Below are 18,040 nucleotides of genomic sequence, written 5' to 3' on the forward strand. Positions count from 1 at the left end.
AGCCAATTCATACTTTACCCTCCAATAGTGTAGTCATTTTGGACTGAGATGCGGGGACTGGCAGCCGGCCAGTCTCTGCAATCCATCAATCTTACCAACATTATCTGCAAGGGCCATAGAGTGTTCCATGCTTGACAGCTCCACCTAAATCTGAGGTCGGGGAAATGGCCCCAGACGCCCATAAGTAGCAACAGGAGGGTGGTCAAGGGAGTACCACTGCAATTGCAGCAAGGTTATGTCAGAACTTCTGTTAATTAAAATCATGCTAATGTCCCTTATTGAAGCCTCTAGAGAGAGAGAAGTCTCCGGGAGATTTGTAATTAATCAGGTGGGAGAGAAAGGGGCACTGATCAAGCCAAAGGATTTCTGTACTAACCCCCAATCCCCCCCAGCCCCACAGCCAAATCAGGGAATCAATGTGACCAGATGGGTCGCTGCCAACGACCAAAGGGGTAAAGAGACAACCCATCACCCTGAATCTGCTGGTCTTGTCCCTTGAGGGTGCTTTCAGTTTCCTACTTTGATCTCCTCAAGTCCTCCCATGCATACCAGCGGTTTGCGGGCAGCTGGATCCTTCAGAACAAATGTCTTCTCTAAGAAGACAGTTAGCATGCAGGCCCAGGATTCACCCAACATCTAAGAGATCCACAATAGGTTGTTTGCTCTTTGGTCAATTTTTCTTCATGGATTTCCGAAACTGTCTACAAAAAGGAATGAACCACAGGCAGCACTCGTCAACAAGTGTTTACACTGGTTGAACCATGTGAGGGGCTTTAGATCTGGAACTATGGATCAAATTGTTGACTGTGCCAGGACCTCCAAAACGAAGGATGCTGCTTCTAACCTTGATATTGTTGAGCTAAAATTCTGCAACCCCAGACTGGTTAGGGGCTTACTGAACATTGACATGGCATACCATTTCTTGGTAAATACTGCAAGGAAGTTGAGCATGTATCCCTGGGGGCCAAAGTTAAAGGGCCCAGTTCTGCCCAGAGCAAATTCTGTCCCTTTAGGGGAAAAATCTGCAGGCCCCCTCCGGGGCTACTAATGCCGGATGATGTCTAATCGATTTACAGAAGTTTCCGTTTTGTCACGTTTCACTAATATATGATATGATGTGGCATTTATAACGCACCTGTACACAAGTGTTTCTAGGTGCGACAAAACAAGAAGGGGGTAACAAGGGAGGTCAAAATAACGATCTTACTAGGTTTTGTGTCATTCAGATCACGCAAGTGCGGGGGAGAGGGAAGGGGAGAAGTGCCGGGGGGAGTGGAATGGGTAAGTGCAGTTAACTTACAAGTGCAGCCAGCGGTTGGCTCATAAGTGCAGAGAGAAGGGACTGTAGGGTTGGGGAGCCCGGAGGCAGTGCAAGGGCAACTGGACATGCAGAAGCCTGGGCCACGGAGCATTGAGGTGCATCAGCAGGGGAGAGGAAGAGAGCAAGCGGAAGCGAAAAGGAAGGTCTTGAGTTGCTTCTGGAACCGGAGGTGGTTCTGCTCAAGTTTGAGCGAGGCGGGGGGGGCTGTTCCAGAGGGAGGCCCCAGCCGAGGAGATAGATCTGCCCCCAACTCTCTACTTGGAGAAGCGTCTGACCCTCAGAGAGTTGGAGGTGAATGAGCAGAGAGCACGAGAAGGAAGATGTTTTGGAAGAGAAAGTTGGAGGTAGAGTGGTCCCAGGCCCCGGAAAGCCTTGTGGACAATGCAGAGGTTCTTGAAGTTCATCCTTGCTGCCATGGGGAGCCAGTGAAGAGATTTCAGAGCTGGAAAGAGATGATCCCTATGCTTAAGGCCAAGGACAAGCCTTGCAGTCCTGTTCTGGATATGTTGTAAAGGTCGAAGAGTAGAGGCAGGAAGTTTTAGAAAGAGGCAGTTGCAATAGTTCAACCTAAAGAGGACCAGAGCTCTGGAGACAGTGAGCTTTTGGGGGAAGGTGAGAAAGGGAAGAATACCTCTGAGGGGGTGCAGCTGGTAGTTTGACTTCTTATAGACGTCAGAGATGAGGAGAGAAGGAAATGACACCAAGGTTCTTAGCCTCACAGGAAGGAGCAGGAAGAGGGCCCGGGGGCGGGGTGGAGGGGGGGAGAGGAGAGGAGAGAGGGGAGAAGGGGACTGACTCTCAATGAGGAGGATCTCAGTCTTACTGGCATTAGGGCAGAGATTATTGGTGTCACACCATTCCTGAATTGCGGCCAGACAGTCTTCTATGAGAGAAGCAGCAGAGGTGGCCGAGGGGAGCCTGAAAGAGCGGAGTATCATCCGCATAACATTGAAAATTGGAGCAGAAAGTAGCGATGCAGTGGGCAAGAGGTGCCAGGTAGTGGTTGAAGTGCCAGGGAGAGAGGTTAGACCCCTGGGGAATACCACGAGTAGAGAGAGAGAGATTGAAGAGAGGAAATACCCCAGTTGGACCTGAGAGGGTCGGTCAGTGAGAAAGGAGGTCAACCAGGCCAGGGCTTGATCAGTAATACCAAGGTTGTCCTGGAGACGATTGAGCAGGAAGGCATGGTTGACTGTGTCAAAAGCAGAGGATAGATCATGGAGAATGAGGACAGAAGGGAGATTGGAGTCAAGATTGGAGAGCAAGTCTTCACAGGTGTTCTGGAGAGCAGTTTCCGTGCTTCTGGTAGCTCTGAAGTAGGTAGATTGAGCTGGAAGATGGCCAGCTTTTCCAAGAGTTTGCCCAGCAAAGGAGTGAAACCGATCCACCCTTTCCCCCTCTCCCCCTAAGATATTGCCCATCAACAGAAGTAAGGGAAGAACAATATAGGGCCTACCAACTTACCAATAGAAAGATAGATAAGCTAGAATCATACCAAAGAACGATCACAGAGCGATCGGGATGCCAGGGTAAGGATGACCTATCAATAACACCTTGGCCTACATAAGTAAACACAGGCAGCTATGGACCACCAACAGGAAAGAGACAGGAAGGGAGTGGGTGATTGTGAAAGCACAGCACCAATACCAGAATAGGGGGACCATTCTCACCCCAACCGGGTGCTTTAAGGTCGAAAGCAACACAGCTAGGAACTTGTCACATCATTGCTCTTAGGAATTAGACAGACGGGAAGGAAAAAAGAGAAAGAATATGCCTACCCCATAGGACAACCGGATAAATAGAACAAGAATTACAAGGCCTAAGACATAGAACCCACTAACCAAAAAGCTCAAATGTCTGCATACTTAACTCGCACAAAAACCCAAACAACCACTCTCTTGCACAGCAAACCACACGCACTGCACCACACCACAACAACAAACAAAACACATAAGTCGCACCAACAGCGCACGAGGACTCGCATTGATCCGATATTCACACCCAAGCTCAGTGGACGGTGAGAACGGAACTGAAGCTGCCAACAGGACACCACCTTTCTCACTTTCCTATGCCCTCTTCACCCTACTAACCCACCCCGTCCTATCTTTTGCAGAGCCACCTGACCGCCTGGGGACCAATTTCGTTGGTGACAGTGCACAGTACAAATACTTTTAACATTAACATGGAGATCGGGCGATAATTAGCAGGAGTTAGATAAGGTTCAATTGAATTAGGCAGGTCCTTCCTGTTATTATCTGCAAATGGTTATGTTTTGAAATGTTTAAATTAGGTGTTGTGCAAAAGTTTATGGCTCCAAGCAGAAATTATATGAAAGAACAAAGAAACCTTCACTTGCCCTCAAACATCATAATAAATAAGTCTGGGCAGATGTATGCAAAATAAAGTGTATCAAAAGAATGTCAGAATGGCAGTGGAAGTGGGTCACCACTCCCTTCTCCAAGTTCAGTTCACTGGGGCTTTTGCAAAGTTCTTCAAGGTGGGTAGTATGCACAGTTCAAAGATTTCTCCTAGGTCCCATAGGCTTCCCTTCCCTATGTCAATGTTAGTTCAATATAGTTCACTGTTCTTCTTTAATGGATTCTCCTGGGCTTCCCTCGCCCAGATGTGCACCTTTCAAACACACCGTTCATAACAAAGTTCCTTTGCAATTACTTACTGAGGCTGCCCTTGTCTGACTTCAAACATTTGCAGATAGCTGAAACACTTGTCCAGCTGCACAGCTCCACCTCGTTGAGCTTGGGAAGTACACCCTTCCCCAACCTTTATACTTCAGTTGCACAATGTTCAAAAACAGCTCCACCTTGTAGAACTTGGAGAGGGAGGGGGACTCCCTTCCCCAACCTTTATGCTTCATAATGTTCATTTGTATTTCTGCCCCCTATGTGTGACCACTCCGGCAAAAGGGTCCTTTTTGTTCAATGTTGGTCTCCTATTAAAATAAAGTTCACTACGATGGGCCCACAGACACTCAATCTCACATCAAACACGTTTCGCTTATTACTTTTAGCCTTTCAGGATCGCTGCATGTCTTTCTTTTGTGCCTTTTCCTGAAATGTCCTTGCTACATATCTTGCTTTCATTTAATCTTGGTGAAGCGTTCCCGCAACGTGCTTTCCCTCATGGCACCACTCGTTACTTTGTTTCTCGTCGGCTCCCTCGCTGATTAACACAATCAAGCTTTGCGAATCAAACGTCTTCACTGCAATGCGTAGCCTCATGTGCAACACGTAACTTCTCACAATCAAGCGTATAACATACTGGGTTCTCCTCTTCTCAGAACTCACTGCCTGTGATTACTTTGGCGTGTTCTTCGTTAAGATCTGGGTCTTGCCCACCTGCCCCTCAGACGCACCCAGTCAATCTCGCAGCCTTAGGGTTGTAACAAGCACTTCTCTGGCCTTCGGAGGGAAGGGTTGAGAATGCCCCTCTGCATCCTTCTTGTAACCTGTCCGGTTCCTTGGAGACGCAGCTCCCTCACCACGCTCTTTACTGCCTCAGTCTGTCAGCGTCTCGGCGCCCCACTCGCCATGGCTTTGTTGACCGCTCCCGCGCAGGTGCTCCTCTGCTTCACCATTCAACTTGCTATCCCCGGTATCGCATCCATTCTCTTCCTCTGCTCAACCTTTTATGTTCAGAATAGCCATCAACATGTTTCAGGTGTGTGATTGGGACTGAATTCCTGTCTCTGCCTGGCCCTTTTAGTGGGACATGGCCATTGACTAGTACTGGTGGTAATCTTCATAGTCTGTCCTCCTTTTCCTCGTCTCAATAGTTGGGCTTCTATAGAAAGGAAGGGGAATCATGGCATTTGTAGTACGCCACGAAAGTATGTGGGATAAGATTTTGTCAGGGACAGAGGGATACCATGTCTCGCCCTCAGGTGTTCCCCGCTCCCAGAGGATACCCTTTCCAATGATCCTTCCTCGCTTGTCCACCCTCAGGATCGGGATCCAAAAGCGTTGGCCCTTCCTTGGCCACCTGAATAAGGGATCCCTGGGCACTAGGTCGTGAAACATCCTCAGATGTTGATAGTTCCAAACAAAAATGTTTTGTCTTTAGGCAGAAAGGGGAACTCATGACCATTCCTGGTAAAACTGGTGCACACTACACAAAGTTCTCTACTCCAGTTCAAAAGTTGCCGTTTAAAAAAAAAAATCAATTCTGTTTATTAGCATTTTTCCACAAACAATAAGCATGGTTTGAAATGGCTGAACCTTACACGATGTGGATTCCCTGGGTCTTCATTCCCCACTCCAGCCCCACCCACCTGTCTGTTTTGTTCCATTGGTTCATACAGTCCCCATGATGATGACACCCCCCCTTCACTATGCGTGCCCCTCCCACTTCCCCCATATTTTTGCGTATTTGCCCTGCATTCCACTACTCCAGTATGTTATCTTTGCCATGCTTCGGCAGTTCTCCATTCCCACCTCCCAGATTGCCACTGTTGGAATATCTCTGGAACCCCATCTGACCGCCAAATCCATTTTCACCACAATTGCAGCAATTGCTATCACTTTGCTTTCCCACCTACCCCTTTCATACTCCCCACTGGTGTTTAGAAGCAGCATTTTGGGATCTTTGGGAACCGTTCTGCCCATGACTCTTGCCAATTTACCAAGGACCGTCTCCCACAGGGCAGAGACCAGCCTACAATTCCATAGTATATGATAGAAGATTCCTTCTGAAATTCCACACTTGTGACATGTGGGCGTCTCAGCTCTGCCCATCTTATGTAGCCAATTTCTGGAGGAGTACACCCTGTGGAAAATGCTATATTGGATCAGCCGCATGCGAGATAATACATTTATTTCCCTAGCCGCCACCATGGCCTCCACCCATTCTTCACTCTCAAGGGTGCCTAGGTCCCCTTCCTATTTTTCTTTTCAGTTGTGTTAACGGGGGTGCTGAGAAGTTGATGGCCTAATAAAATACTGATATCCCTGTTTTTGGTATCGCCTCCGTAAGCAGGTTCACCTCTAGGGAGCTATGGTCTTCCTGAACTGGGTCACTATTGCATGTGTTAGGCGTGCGCACGTGTATGCTTCCCTCTGACCCAGACCACATTTGTCCCTCAAACTCTGGAAGGGGAGCATGGCGTTATGTTCAATCACGTCCCCTACTCTTACTATCCCTACCCTGACCCACCGTGGTTTGCCTTCCAATTTCTTGATCTCCTCCAGTGCCAGGTTATCCCATAGAGGCTGAAATCTTGTGGTTCTCCCTTTCCATCCCATCGCTTTTGTGACCTCCTCCCTAATGTGTACTACTCTTTGACTTGCTGGGGGTAATTGCCTCTAACCCGTGCTCCCATACAGCATGTGCAGTGGGTCTGCACCCTTCATTGTGTCCAGTTCCAGCCTTGTGTGTGGGAGTTGCCTGCCCCCAAACAACCATTAATTTGCAATGATCAGCTGGGCTGCCCAATAGTATTGTCTAATGTCAGGCAGCCCCAACCCGCCCTCCTATACTGACCTGGTCAGTGTGCGCAACGCTATGCGGGGGGTCTTATTCCCCTACATCACCCCTCTAATCAATGTGTTAATGATGTCAAATTGTTTGTTTGGAAGCCGCACCAGGGTGTTCACGTATAGTAATCGGGGAAGTGCTAACATGTTCACCAAGTTTACTTTTCCCAATAGGATCCCTGGTAGTGTGGCCCAGTGTCTGGCGTCTTCCCGTAGTCTGTTAACTATTGGGTCAAGATTGTGTTCTAGGAAGATCCAGAAGTCCCATTGTATCTGTATTCCTAGATATTTGAAGCCCTTTGCTGCCACCTTAAGGGGGCAGCCCCTTGGTATGGCATTCACCCCCTGTTGACCTGCATAGTGACCGATTTCTCCTAGTTAATCTTCAGCCCACAATACCGTTGATACTCTTCCAGTATTTCAATCATTCTCTGGCACAAACGTATCCCCCAGGTACACCAGACGATCGTCCGCATATAAGGAGACTTTGTCTTTGCCGCCACCAGGCCATGTGAACCCCGGATAGATTGGTCGGCACTAAAGATTTGTGCCAGTGACTCTACAGCCATGAGGAACAACAGGGGCGACAGCGGGTACCCCTCTGCAAGAGAAACAGGTGGGACCTGTGGCAATTGACCCGGTCCATTGGCTGCGTGTATAGCAGCCGCACCCAACTCATATTTTGGGGCTCTACCCCATTTTACCCATCACTGCCCAAAGCAAAGCCCACCCGACTGAGTCAAAGGCCTTCTCCGAATTTAGTGCGATAACCGCGTGGGGCCCATCCAATAAGTTGGAGTACACTATGGCGTTATGGATCCTCTGCAGGTTTCATTCGGGTAGCCCTACCTGGTACAAAACCACACTGACCGGGTGTATTCAGCTGCTTATCATCGGGAGCAACTTGTTGGCCAAGACGTTTGTTAGGATCTTGGCTTCCATGTTTAATAACGATATTGGTCGGTATGAGGGACAGACATTCAGGGGCTTGCCACTTTTATGAATGACTAGTATATTGGTCAGTCTCAGGTCGTCTGGGAGCTGGCCCTGTTCCCGGCTTTCCCGCAGCATCTCCAGCATAGGGTCGCCCACTTCTCCACGCTCCTTCGCCACTGGAGCCTTCCCTTACCCCCTGAAGCACTCTTGTGCACCCTCTTCTCAAGACACCCTCAGCTGACCCCTCCTGCCCGGCTAACTACCGCCGATCTCCATCACTCTTTTCCTGGGCAAACTCCTGGAAAAGCTGGCCATATCCCAGCTTAATCTCCACACTGAATCTGTTGGTTGTCTCCATGACCATCAGTCTGCCTTCAGAGCAGCCGGAAGCACGGAAACTGCACTCGTGAGCATCCGTGAAGACCTGCTCTTTAACATTGATTCTTATCTCCCCTCTGTCCTCATCCTACTCGACCTCTTTTCTGCCTTTGACACCGTCAACCAGGCCATCCTGCTCAACTGTCTCTGTGATAACCTGGGTATCACCGATCAGGCCCTGGCCTGGCTGACCGCTTTCCTCTCCGACCGACCCTCCCGGGCCCAACTTGGGCCCTTCCTTTCCTCTATCTCACTCTACTTGTGGTGTTCCCCAGGGGTCTAATCTCTCTCCCTGGCTTTTCAACCAATACCTGGCACCTCTTGCCCACCGCACCGCTGCTCTCTGCTCCAACTTTCAGTGCTATGCGGATGACACCCAGCTTGTTTTCAGGGTCCCCTCTGCCACCTCTTCTCGCTCTCTCCAACTGTCTCTCCGCAATCCAGGAGTGTTGTGCCGCCAAGGATCTCTGCCTTAATGCCAGTAAGACAAAGATCCTCCTCATCGGCACACCTGCACCTTCCTTTCCTGTCACTCTCTGGCCGGACTCCCTTGGCCCTCTCCCTGCTCCCACCTGCAAGGCTAAGAACTTCAGAGTCCTCTCCGACTCCACACACTCCTTTCTTCCTCACACCTCAGAAGTCTCTAAGAAGTCAAACTACCAACTGCACCTCTCAGAGGTATTCTTCCTTTCCTCGCTTTCCCCCCAGAAGCTCACTATTTCCAGACCTCTGGTTCTCTCTGGGCTGGACTATTGCAACAGCCTCTTTCTAAATCTGCCTGCTTCTACTCTCTGTCCTCTGCAACTCAAACCTTAGCCTCAAGCCCAGGGATCGTATCTCTTCAGCCCTGAAATCTCTTCATTGGCTCCCAGTGGCTGCAAGAATCAAGTTCAAGACCCTCTGCATTGTCCATAAGGCCTTCTGGGGCCTTGGTCCGCATTGCCTCCAACGTACTCTTTGGAAATATCTTCCTACCCAAGCTCTTCGCTCCTCCACCTCCCACTCCCTCAGAGTAAGTCGTTTCTCCAAGCAACAAGTTGGTGGTAGCTCTCTTTCTTCGGGTAGGGCATCCCTCTGGAGCAGTCTCCCTGCCTTTCTGAAACTTGATTAGAACCACCTCTGGTTCCGGAAGCACCTCAAGACCTTCCTCTTTGCTTCTGCCTTCTCTCTTCCTCTCCCCTGCTGATCTCCTGTCTGATACTGTACTAGCTAACCTCTGATTTCGGGGCCAGGTCTCTGTCTGCCAGTTGCTCAACCGCACTGCCTCTTGGTAACCCTGCACTTCGGTCTGTATCTGCAACCCTACAGTCCTCTTACTTGCACTTATTGGTCACCCCCTGTCTGCTTAACTCTTGCCCTTGCCACCTGCTGGCCGCACTACTTGTTGTTTGATCCTGTGTTCGGCACTTGCCCCATCCCTGACACTTTCCCCTTCCCTCTCCCCTGCACGATCTCATTATCACTTGGCCTAGTAAGATCGTTGTATTTGTCCTCACTCTGTTCCCCTCCCTTGCCTCGTCTCGTCTTGAATTGGCAAGTTAGAAATGCCATATCGTATCATATCACTTTATCCCAGACACACTTCAAGAATTCAGCTGAGAACCCATTGGGTCCCAGTGATTTCCCACCTTGCAACTCCTGGACGGCTCCCAGTAGCTCCTCCTTAGTTATGTCTGCCTTTAGCCCCAAGCTTTCCTGTTCCCCTAGTCGTGGCAGGGTTATGCCTGCTATCTCTATGGTCGAGGCCCCTGGGATTTCTGCATAAATATTCTGGTAGTAATCTGCAAAAGTTTAGCCGATATTCCCCCTTCTGTTTATTCCCCCGGCCTCTGCCAAACCCTTTCCCCCCCAACCTTTCCCTGTCCGATATGGCCTTGACCCACCTCGTTCCTTCCTCTCTCCTCTCCAGCCAGGCAATTCCCCGGATTCGTTACGCCACCCAACTCGCAATCACATGGAGATATAGACGGGGGAGGATCCGAGAGTAAATGTGCAATGGGAGAGTGAGAAAGTCTGATAGCATGCTAGGTCAGCGCATCATATGCTGGGTACAGCTAGTGTATCTGAGGGCGCCCCAATTCCTGAGGTAGAGGAATCCTTTAGCAGGGGCCTTTTTGACTTGTAATTTGTACTGATATATATTTTTAACTCCTTCTGACGCTAACCACATACATCCGTAGGTTTTGGTAGGACATGTATCGCACAAGATACATGCCTGTGCAGGTAAGAAGATAGATGGAAAATACAATATTTAAACATTGAAACGAAGAAAGAAAAACTGGTAAAATTCGGATGAATGCAACTATTTCAATAATGAAGACTTCTAGAAGACAAGATCAAAATAATATGTTCTCTTTCAGGATACCTTTGGATGACAAACTTTATCAGAGAGATCTAGAAGTTGCCTTAGCTTTATCCGTGCAGGAAACGTCCATAGAAGTTCACGCATCACCAGGTAAGGTTTATTGTGTAGGACACTTATGGTTTGGTACCTAGAAATACAGTATTTAAAACAATGAAAATTCAAATTCTGTTAGAAATGTATATTGTTTTGAGGAGAAAAACCTTTAGGCTCTGATCAAATGAGAGCTTTAACTTCCACGTTGATTGTGTTTTCTTTCAAACAAGATTTGGGCACCTTGCCGAACATTAACTTGAATATGCTTGCTACCATTCTCTTAATAGAATTTGGTAATAGTAATTAGTGTATCGAAGAAGGTATGGGGGTGTGCTGTGGTAAACTGGCATCTTGAGAGTACTTTGAAACTGTTAGATTCAAATATAAGCGCAACAGAAGAACTTGCATGTATTTACCACAGGATACTCAGTTATGTAATATGAATTTTCATAGTGCCTAACTGGTCCCCTTGTTATGCCCTTGAAGTGCTTTAGAGAGTCTGGCAGTTTGACAGGCCGCAGCCTAACGATACATGAAATCGGTGCATTGCATTGCTTGCAACTATACATTTATGATTAGAGAGAGAGAAAGGGCAATTCGTGGCAGCAAGGACTAGTACAGTAACGTTATGCGTTATGTTAGCAGCTTTTTGGTGTGGGGTGCGGTGTGGATTGCTATTGCAGTGAGTCTGATAGCTGGACATTTTGGCGTGGAACGAGCAGTGTTCATCAATCCATTGAGCAACTGTTTATAGTTCGGAGCTCTGTAATACTTTACATGTACATTACAATCACATCACATGCACATTTGGTGACCATTACAGACCATGGTCTCAACATACATGAAAAGAATGCTTTCGATTGTATGCAATTGTACATTGGTTATTACAGGCAAATGACTTTAGGGGTCACTGTTGCTTACTTTTACCTTGGGATAAGCCCAGGGAAATAATTAATAGCACCTCGGAATAAGGTACACAATATAATGGCAAGGAGTTGTGTGCTAATACCACGGAAAGAAATTCTCAAAATGTGTGGCAATTTGGCAAAATCGTGGCTGGGATTTCCACATATACTGCAGCTAGTTCCTCCTTTTTAATAATCATCCATACAGGTATTTCAAGTGTTCGTCAGTCTGGTGACGTCAGTCACCAGTGCTACGTGCCACCATCCGTTTGTAGCATGTGCTAACATCTAAAGGTGTGTAGCTGGTCATTTGGGCTTGACTGGCTGTTTACAGACTCATGTGCTGCCTCTCTAGATTCCAATATAGTGTGGAGGCCATCACTGCAGCAGACAGCCTACTAATATAGACATGGCAGGCAGACTGCACATATGGTTCATGCAAGCCAGGCATGGCAGGGCGTTTCCTTGAGTTACCACAAGTGATCAGACATTTGATAATGCCACAGCTAACACCATAACAAGCTCCATACTGATCTTGGCATCTACTTTGCTGCCGCTTCTAAAAATCCAGACAGACCGATTTAAATGCACAGTAAATTACTGTTTGTGGTTTCAGTTGGGGGCTGTGATGGTTCCCTGTGGGGCAAACAGAACATTATATATTCCTCTCCACTGTACAATTGCATTATCGAAATGTTGGTACAACTTGAACTACCTTGAAATGCTTTTGACATGGATAATGGCTGTTTCGGATGGTCACAAAAAGCAACTACCAGTTGTCACTCAAAAGTGAGTAATAAAGTGTCAGTTAAATTGGGGCCAAAACTCTTCAAATGAGGAAAAAAGCATGGGCTGGCTTTGACTAAAAGCTGGTCGTGCGGCTACTCTTCTATGAGCCTATTACATTTGGTTGGCTGTTGAATTATTAATTGCTGTCTTTCGTTGTATGTTAGTGATTCGTCACGTCTTTTTAGAAAAGCGGATATAGCCAGAAACCGCTAATAATTGCTGTGCAATTCTGACTTCTCTAGACTGCGCCGAATAAGGATTAGCACAACAACTTAACTGATTAGCATAGTTTCATTTTTATTTTAAGGTGCCCTTAAGCTGACACATGTTTGCAGCCTTTTTCAAAACCGGGCATAGTCTATGGTTTTTCAGTTTTTGCAATTGAGTTCATTTGATGTACATGAACATATTTTATGTATCCATAACATGACAGTAAAACATAATGAGCATAAATTATGAATCATGACATAATAACAAACAATACGGTTTGTTATGTGCAGTTTAAAATAACCATGGTTCAACCATATGAAAAAGACAGAAAATGTGGGATTGGTAAGGGGAGGAGTATAGGGTGAGAAAGAGGAGAAAAACCGTGCATTGAGAAGTTGGTTAATATTTGCGTTCAAAAGAAAAAAAAGGTCATTTGTGAAACATAGAGACAATTGCCAGGTGAAATGTAGGGAATGCGCTTACCAAGGTTTTGTAGTAAAAAAAATGTCTTGGGTAAGATCCCTCAATTCCTGAAAATAATAATATTAAGCTGCCCATTAATGCGATTGAAAAGTTACATTGGGCGGTTAAGTGGAAAAAAACTCCTTGTTCTTACAGTACAATATTGTGTACAATGCACATAGGTCAGATATTGTAATGTGCAGTGTCCGCTCTTAGAGATAGTTTCAGGCTGCAAACATGCCCGTGTGTGTCTCCCTTTCAATGCTGCAGTGTGGCCTTTAGAGCCGCGGCTGATTTAAGGCCACTCCCTCGATAAAGTACCTATCCGTGTCTTCGTTACAGGGCTTGCTCACGCTGTGTTATACTGATGTCATTACGAAATAGGATTTGGTGACCGATGATTCGGAAAAGCAGTTTACCGTGCTTCTCATGCATGCTCTGATGAGCGTTGGCTCGTTCTGTTCGGGAGCCTGGCGCCATAGCTACAATTGCATACTTTGGTTAAAGCAACACGTTGTGTAATCAGTAGTCCTTTTTCTTTTGGGCTCGGTCAGTTGGTCAAGGCCGCCATCTTGTAGCAGAGTGTCAATACATACAAGTGCGCTTGGATCATATCAACCTAAATATGGATTTGATTGTGAAACGGTCCAATATATATTATTTAGAAAAAAAAATGAAAAAAGCAATGAATCCGTGTATGATTTCAATAATTTGAATTCAAATCGCCCTTGTTTTAAGTGAGGGTTGTAATCGAAGAAGTCTTATAACCCCCCTTATCTTCTATAGTTTCTACGTGAAAACATTGGTGAATCTGTAGATCGGGCTTATGTAAAAGCCGGTTGATAAGAAATTTGATAAATATTTACATAGAGTTTAATGGTCTGATTTGTGCGTATGCATTAGATATGCAGAGTAACTGAAAAATAAGCAGATTTAACACAGGGATGGCAAGGACATTGTAAGACATACAATTGAGTTAAACGTCTTGTACAGGGGCATTATCACAATTGTTACATTCTACGTTTTGCTCCTGTTCTGTAATATTATATGTAACTGATGTTTTCAAAGAAAAGAGATAATCTCATTGTTTAACCCTGTCACTAGTGTTAAAAAAAAACAATTGTTCTTGCTTCAGCTTGTCATAATCTCAAAAGTCTGTCGCCCCCTCTTCGAATTGATTGTGTCCTCCCACGTATTCCTCATCTTAGATATATCCTTACCTTCAGCTTTGCTGCTTTGGACATTTTTTCTCTCTCCGCCAGAGGGCGCTCCACTCGAGGCTGCGGCGTCGATGTCCCTCGGCGGCCTCTGTCGAGCATCAACGTCATCCGCTGTATAAATGCCTCGAGCGCGCCCGTTGGCCACAGTTCCGTTTTTCCGTTAGCTTCGCTTCGGATCGATAAAACGGCGCTTCAGTTCGTACGAATGTCGTCTTCATCTAATCCTTCCACACCGAAGACTGGATTCAGGAAAGGCCAGAAATGTGGGAGAAAGATGTTGCCAACTGATCCCCATCGGAATTGCCTTTGGTGCCTCGGTTCAAACCACCGTATAGATGAGTCAGTCGATGACCCATAAGGCCTTAAAAGAACGAAGAGGTAAACTGGCGGTGGGGGGAGGAATCCTCAAAGTTTTCTTCGAGAGGGAGAAAAGACTCGGCTGAGTCTTCAACAAAACGTCATAAAAAATCTAGGTCGAGGAGCAGATCCAGGAAGTCCTCTTCTTCTTCCTCTAAAAAGCCAAAGAAAAGACGACACCGGTCTCCCTCTTGCTCTTCCTCGGCATTGTCTGAGGAAGGTATAACATATCCGTCGAGCCATGACTCGCCAAGAAAGTGGGAAGCTTTCAGGGCACCTATGTTAAAAAAATTTGAGAATGCGGCCCAGACCCCCTCAAAAAGTCTAAAGAAGACCATGTCCCTGCTCACAAAAAAAGTGACAGGGGAAGATTTGAGACAAGAAAATCCACAAAAAACCGTTGAGGGTGTCGTCCAGGGAATCCTCCCAGACACCTCATAGAAAAAGCCTAGCGGTGCATAAATCGGAGGCAGAACTCAAGAAAATGGCGTCAGACTCTCATACGTCATCAAAATCCTCGTCTAAAACGTCCTCGAAACCTCTATCAAAGGCGGTCGAGCACAAGGTGTTGATGACCCAACCTGATTATGTCGAGTGCACAGTCGACAGTATCGAAGGCTCCTTCGACGGTCTCGACAACCCCTTCGATGGGATCGACGATTCCTTCGAGGGTGTCGAAAAACTACCTTGACAATATCGAAGGTAATGCCTACAACATCAACGCCATCGACACTTTTGTCGACGTCTTCGTCCATTCCAATGGCTAAATCCACCCCAGTGTTAAAATATATGCCACCTGAAAAGGTGTTTCATCCAGAAAGCAGACATGACTTTTTTTTAGAACCATGTCCTCCATGTATGAAGGATATTCATCGGCAGAAGAGGTTTCACCCGCTGGTGTTAAATTTGGTGCAACGCAAGTCCCTGAGGAGTTAATTGACCCTCAATCTCAAATGCAAGACTTGTATGAGTGCTTGCATTAAGCAAGTGGTCTGGATACATCTCCAGAATATGAATTTGAAAAGCCTGACCCAGCTGAACATGCAGATTCAGGTTATAGAAAATTGATGAACAGGGTAACTGAATTCATGGGATGGAATAGAAATTCACCTGTCTATCAGGATGATAAGACTGACATCCTTTCAGGAGGACTTCAGCAAGACCCCATACTTCCTTTTCATGTAGCCTTACAAAGTAAAGTTAACACTGCATGGGGAAACCCAGAAACTATTCCCGCAGTAAATAAGAAGTATGTGTCAAAATATAGAACCTGTCCCTCATATCCCGAATACTTAAGTAAACACCCATCTCCTGAAAGTCTCGTAGTTCAAGCAGCTACCTCTACTAGAAATGCTGCGTACCTTACAATTCCACCTGATGGGGATGATAAAAAGGTTGATGCATGGTTCAGAAAGATCTTTGTCAGGGAGCATGGCTTTAAAATCCACAAATGTACCTTGCAAGATTTACATATACCCTGTGGGACTGCATGTCAGCAGCAGCTGGACACATCCGGTAAGGTGAGGAACATGAGGGGTTCCTATCCATAGTAAGGGATGGAAAGGAGGCTTCAGGGAAATGCCTTCAATCAGGTTTGGACACAGCTGACAGTATCAGTAGGTTCATGGCACCGAGCACATTGCTACGCAGATTTGTGTGGCTAAGAAAGTCAGGTTTTGCACTGGATGTGCAATCCAGGCTTCTTAATATGCCATTTGTCGGCTCGAGGTTGGTTGGCAGCAAGGCGGATGAAAGTTTGGAGAAGCTGCAGACCTCCAAAGCGGTGGCAAAATCACCCCGTGCCGCTATGCGAAAACCTCAACAACGCCCCTACACAGGCTCATCTTCTTGGAGGGGTCGTCCCTTTCGATTTTATTCCTCATTTGGGAAAGGAAGGGGACAGGCCAGTCAGAGAGGGCAAATGAAATTTCCTTGGGGGTGAGGAAAAGGTGCTACATCTGCCCCAGCAGCGGCATCTGTCCCTTCAGCCGTTGCTGCAGCTGCCGCAAAACCACTCTGAGGTTTTGACCCACAAAACCCCATTGGGAGGCAGGATCTCACAACATCTGGAAGAATGGCGGGGCATTACTTCAGATGCTTGGGCACTGGAAACAGTATTCCAAGGTTACTGCGTTCCTTTTCAAAAGAAACCAACAATCACCCACCGGGATACAAATCTGTCAAAAATCCAGATATGCTCCTGTTGCAGGAAGTCCTAACCCTGGTACAGAAAGGTGCAATAGAACATGTACCTGTAGCGCAGAGGAACAAGGGTTGGTATTCCCCCTATTTCCTCATACCAAAGAAGGACAGAGGACTCAAGATGGTCACACTTTCTCAGATCCTTCAGGCTCTCCAACTCCAAGACTGGTTGGTATCATTGGACCTTCAGGATGCTTACGTTCATGTGCCAATCCATCTCAAGCACAGAGTACCTGAGGTTCGCGATTGGCAATTTTCACTATCAGTTTCAAGTTCTGCCTCCGCCCCGAGAGTTTTCACCAAGTTGATGGCGGTGGTGGCAGCGAGTCTCAGGAGAGGGGGGATTCACGTCTACCCCTACCTGGACGATTGGATGATCAGGGCACATTCTCCAGAAGAAGCCCAGGAACATCTGTCCAAGACGTGCCACTTCCTTCACAAACTAGGGTTTTCTCTGAATTTAAAAAAGTCAAACATGATACCATCTCAGAAACTCCAGTTTATTGGAGCAGTCCTGGATACTTGTTCGAGCAAAGCCCCGCCTCCCGAAGAGAGAGCTCACCACATTCTGCAAATAGTAATACAATTCTAGAATGCCCAATATCTACCGGCCTTCTTTTTCTCAGGTTGCTCGGCCTTATGGCATCCTGCGTTTTTCTGGTGCCAGAAGCCAGATTGAGGATAAGATCCCTTCAATGGGCCCTCAGGACTCAATGGTCCTAATTTTCAGGAGAAATGTCAGATCTGTTGCAAGTTCCACAGTAGCACAGGATCTACAATGGTGGGCTTGCAGGGAACATATCCTCAAGGGAGAATCTTTTTGGCAACCATGGCAACCATGGCCGGAGATAACAGTAGTGATGGACGCCTCACTCACGGGGTGGGGAGCTCACACCAACGAGTTGACAATCGGCGGTCGTTGGTCTCCATCGGAGTCCAAACTACACATCAACCTATTGGAGCTGAAGGCAATCAGACTAGCGCTGAAGGCCTTCCTGCCCTCTGTACGGGGAAAGAATGTACTGATAATGACGGAAAACACAATGGCCATGTACCACCTCAACAAGGGAGGAGTAGGGTCACTACCACTGTGCAGAGAAGTAATGCAGTTCTGGTTCTGGGCAATACAAGAAGGGATCTCTCTGTCGGCAGATCATCTAGCCGGAGAGCAAAACATAGCGGCGGCCGCTCTGAGCAGGCGGAGCACAGTTTCCCACGAGTGGGAAATACCTCAGGAAGTCCTTCAAGAGATCTTCGCCCTTTGGGGAACCCTGCAAGTGGATATGTTCGCGACCAGTGTCAACAGGAAATGTGAACTGTACTGCTCAAGCGAATTTCCCCCGAGAGGAGCTCTAGGGGACGCGTTCGTAGTG

General features: G+C 47.0%; 1 protein-coding gene across 1 annotated transcript in view; it reads left to right on the top strand.

The window, feature by feature from the left end:
- The window catches only part of RAD51AP1 (RAD51 associated protein 1), a 411,208-nt gene that overhangs the window by 180,226 nt on the left and 212,942 nt on the right, over nucleotides 1–18,040 (top strand). The window contains exon 4 of the mRNA XM_069628320.1: nucleotides 10,485–10,579. Within this exon, the coding sequence (XP_069484421.1) occupies nucleotides 10,485–10,579 (95 nt within the window). The remainder of the gene's footprint in view (nucleotides 1–10,484; nucleotides 10,580–18,040) is intronic.

Source organism: Ambystoma mexicanum, chromosome 12, assembly GCF_040938575.1.
Source record: "Ambystoma mexicanum isolate Mex_15411 chromosome 12, UKY_AmexF1_1, whole genome shotgun sequence".
In the NCBI taxonomy this organism is placed as follows: Eukaryota; Metazoa; Chordata; class Amphibia; order Caudata; family Ambystomatidae; genus Ambystoma; species Ambystoma mexicanum.